This window comes from Triticum dicoccoides, unplaced genomic scaffold, assembly GCF_002162155.2.
Source record: "Triticum dicoccoides isolate Atlit2015 ecotype Zavitan unplaced genomic scaffold, WEW_v2.0 scaffold163896, whole genome shotgun sequence".
NCBI classification, from domain to species: Eukaryota; Viridiplantae; Streptophyta; class Magnoliopsida; order Poales; family Poaceae; genus Triticum; species Triticum dicoccoides.
In genome coordinates this window covers 1-3,331 of record NW_021217290.1, presented here as the reverse complement: position 1 = coordinate 3,331, position 3,331 = coordinate 1, and the positions used below count along the sequence as shown (strand labels likewise).

Genomic DNA, 3,331 nt, shown 5'->3' with positions numbered 1-3,331 from the left:
ACGTGGCAATTACTTGGCTAGTTGTTTCTCCCACCTTAATAGATCACTTGTGGATTGGATATTTACTGGACTATATGTGCAGATTTGTCGAAATTATGGCTCCCGTGTTCTCAAGAGCAGCATGGCATTGTGTGTGGCATATGATCCAGGTGACTAAGCTTGATTCTCTTCTCTCTCCTGCATACCAACTATTAGACACAATAAATTAATGCATATGTGCATATAATGCAGAACGATCTGATTCATGCATGGGGCTTGGACTTCAAATTCGGCTATTGCGCTCAGGTGAGGTGACAGGGCCGGAGACCATTTGTATTCCCTTATGAGAGGGATGTCATGATGGATGGATGAACCGATGATGGCAGGGGGATCGGAGTAAGAACGTTGGAGTAGTCGACAGCGAGTACCTCCTTCATTTGGGCATCCCCACACTCGGCTCCTCTTCTTCTCCTCCTTCTAAAGACAACAAGGTACATACGTCATCGTTTGATCCATCCATCCTAGCTAGAAAGAACTACACGGAGACAGACTAGATTGGTCGATAACACATATCTATCCATTTATTTATGTGAAGTACAGAGTAGCTCCGATGCAGTGCCAGGAGATGAATCGGAGGCGCCTATAGAATCAATGATGGTACGTATTTCTGAATACTAGTGTACTTTGAACGTTCAACTGTTAATAATTGGGAAGTCATAACCGTATGTATGTAGGCGCCTCCTCCTGAAGCATCACCCAGCTTCGATGACAGATCATTGGTAACATAACTTCTCACTAACCAACATCTGGTCAACTCACAATCATTCTTCCTATTGTATCATTATAAACTATGAACCTAAGACCAAATCTATTTGCATTGATTGTTGCAGATTAGGCATCGGGCTCAAGAGGAACAGGTCCGTTTTCAAGAAAGATGGAAGTATGCTACTCAATCTGATGCATGTTGGGTTGATCCATATGTTAACTAAACAAACATGTTATGTAAAACGTAGGATTTTTGGGGAAACTGGCTCAACCCTCTATGGTGGCCTATCACATATATATAATGATGATGTACAAGTCGTATGCCAATACGGTATGGATTACACAGGTGGACTACAATACGAAGTCTAACACCCTCCCTCAATCTCAACTCACTCCTGAAGCATCTAGAAGGTTGAGATTGCGCCTACAGACCTCAAACATGGGAGAAGGTAGAGGCTTGGTGAAGATGTCTGCAAGTTGATCTTTTGAAGAGATAAACCTGATTTGGAGTAGCTTCTGTGAAACATGTTCCCTCACAAAATGATCGTCAATCTCAATGTGTTTGGTCCTTGCATGGAACACCAGGTTTGATGACAGAAACGTAGCAGATGTTGTCGCACCAGAGGACCGGAGGATGTGGCTAAGAAACTCCCAGCTCTCGAAGTAGAGATTCAATCCATATAAGTTCGACAGTCACATTGGCAACCGCCTTGTACTCGACTTCTGTGCTACTACGGGAAACAGTGGCTTGCTTGCGTGCACTTCAGGCGATCAAATTAGGACCCAAGAACACAACATATCCCCCCATAGATCGCCTGTCATTTGGACACCCATCTCAATCAGCATCTGAGAATGCAGAAAGGACTCCGGAGGAACTGGGGCGCAGGTGGAGACCATAGGAGACAGTGAGGCGCACATAAGGCAATATGTGCTTCATAGCAGACCAGTGCACATCAGTAGGCGCATGAAGATACTGGCACACCCTGTTAACCGCAAAAGAAAGATCAGGACGCGTGATCGTCAGATACTGCAGTCCACCAACAATACTCCTATACTCAGTCGCATCCTCAAGAGACAGAAGAGCACCGCCAGCAGCTGAAAGTTTGTCGGTGGAGGACATGGGCGTAGGAGATGTCTTGCACTTGAGCATACCAGCACGACGCAAGAGACCAAGAGAGTACTTCTTCTGGGTGAGAGCTAAGCTGCCACGAGACTGATGAGCGACTTCAATACCTAGGAAGAAGTGAAGCTGTCCCAAATCCTTGACTGCAAAATCTCTGCCAAGCGCAGTCACAAGAGCATCAGCAGCCGTCGGAGAGGAGCTGACCAGGATAATGTCATCCACGTACACAAGAAAGTACATGGTCACACTCGGTCGCTGAAACAAGAATAGTGAAGTGTCAGCCGTCAAAGGAATGAAGCCATGAGTATGCAAAGCTCAAGCCAGGTGAGCATGCCAGGCACGAGGCGCCTGCTTCAGTCCATAGATAGCCTTTGTCAGACGGCAGAGATGAGAAGGCTAAGTGTGATCGACAAATCCAGGTGGCTGCCGCATGTAAACCTCTTCTTCAAGCAATGCATGAAGAAAAGCATTCTGCACATCAAGCTGGCGGAGAGTCCATCCACGAGAAACTGCCAGAGACAGGAAAAGTCGGATAGTGGTAGGCTTGACAACAAGGCTGAATGTATCCTCATAATCCAGTCCATGGCACTGTTTAAAACCCTTAGCCACAAGATGAGCCTTGTAGCGCTCAATAGAACCATCTGCATGTTTTTTCACCTTGAAAACCCACCTCGAATCAATGATGTTGACGCGAGGCGGAGGGGGAACTCCAATAAAACCCTTAGTGTCCAGGTCTCATTTCCTGCCATGAACATGTATAGGCGCTGGAACTCCAATTGGATACAGATTATGGATAAGTTCGTAACATCCCTCACCCTTTGTCTACTCCGCTGGCAGTCAGTGGTAGGTTGAGTGTATTTCTGGACATGATTTTTAGTTGGTATTCATTTCACATAACGAGTAATGTTTGGAGCTCGCTTTTCCATGTTCATAGCCTCAAGAGGAGTGGCTTGTGTCTTCTTGTCGCGGAGGCATGCTTTGGTCTATATCCTCGACGAGGACGAAGACGAGGATGAAGATGAAGATTCTGAGATGGAGTGACCATGGTACAACACTAGCAGCTTCAGCCCGTAGTAGAAAAGATTGTGGAATTGCACTATCCTGTGATGAAAATAGAGCATAAGTAGCTGCCAGTCACAATGAGCAACCTGCAGTCATGATCACCGGGAGCCTAGCGCAGGACACATTTAAACTTCCTTGCCTCCTAGTCCCACAGCTATGCAAATGCTTGCTCTAATTTTGATTTCTGAAGATGTGTGTGACGCCCCTGATTCAATCGTACACTAATCATACACGCAAACGTGTACGATCAAGATCAGGGACTCACGGGAAGATCTCACAACACAACTCTAAACACAAAAGAAAGATATACAAGCTTCATATTACAAGCTAGGGGCCTCGAGGGCTCGAATACAAAAGCTCGATACACAAGCGAATCAGCGGAAGCAACAATACCTGAGTACA

At 45.9% G+C, this 3,331-nt stretch overlaps 1 protein-coding gene across 2 annotated transcripts; it reads left to right on the top strand.

The window, feature by feature from the left end:
• Window positions 1-76: 76 nt before the first annotated feature.
• LOC119344319 lies at window positions 77-2,298 on the top strand. Of its 2 annotated transcripts, none has more exons than XR_005166576.1 (6): window positions 77-149; window positions 232-285; window positions 366-470; window positions 575-636; window positions 714-758; window positions 870-2,298. XR_005166576.1 is itself a non-coding variant. In XM_037614804.1 (6 exons), exons 1-6 carry the CDS (start codon window positions 96-98, stop codon window positions 966-968), a joined length of 414 nt encoding a protein of 137 aa, XP_037470701.1. In that variant the 5' UTR covers window positions 83-95; the 3' UTR covers window positions 969-2,298. The 2 variants fall into 2 exon arrangements, 1 of the variants encoding a protein (XP_037470701.1); XM_037614804.1 differs by having other exon boundaries at window positions 83-149; window positions 580-636.
• Window positions 2,299-3,331: the final 1,033 nt, after the last annotated feature.

Bases quoted from the DNA above. Each gene is read 5' to 3' on its own strand.
- LOC119344319 (XM_037614804.1), top strand. From the start codon at position 96: ATGGCTCCCGTGTTCTCAAGAGCAGCATGGCATTGTGTGTGGCATATG. The intron at 150-231 runs GTGACTAAGCTT...CATATAATGCAG, and splicing joins GTGTGTGGCATATGATCCAG to AACGATCTGATTCATGCATG. The intron at 759-869 runs GTAACATAACTT...TGATTGTTGCAG, and splicing joins GCTTCGATGACAGATCATTG to ATTAGGCATCGGGCTCAAGA.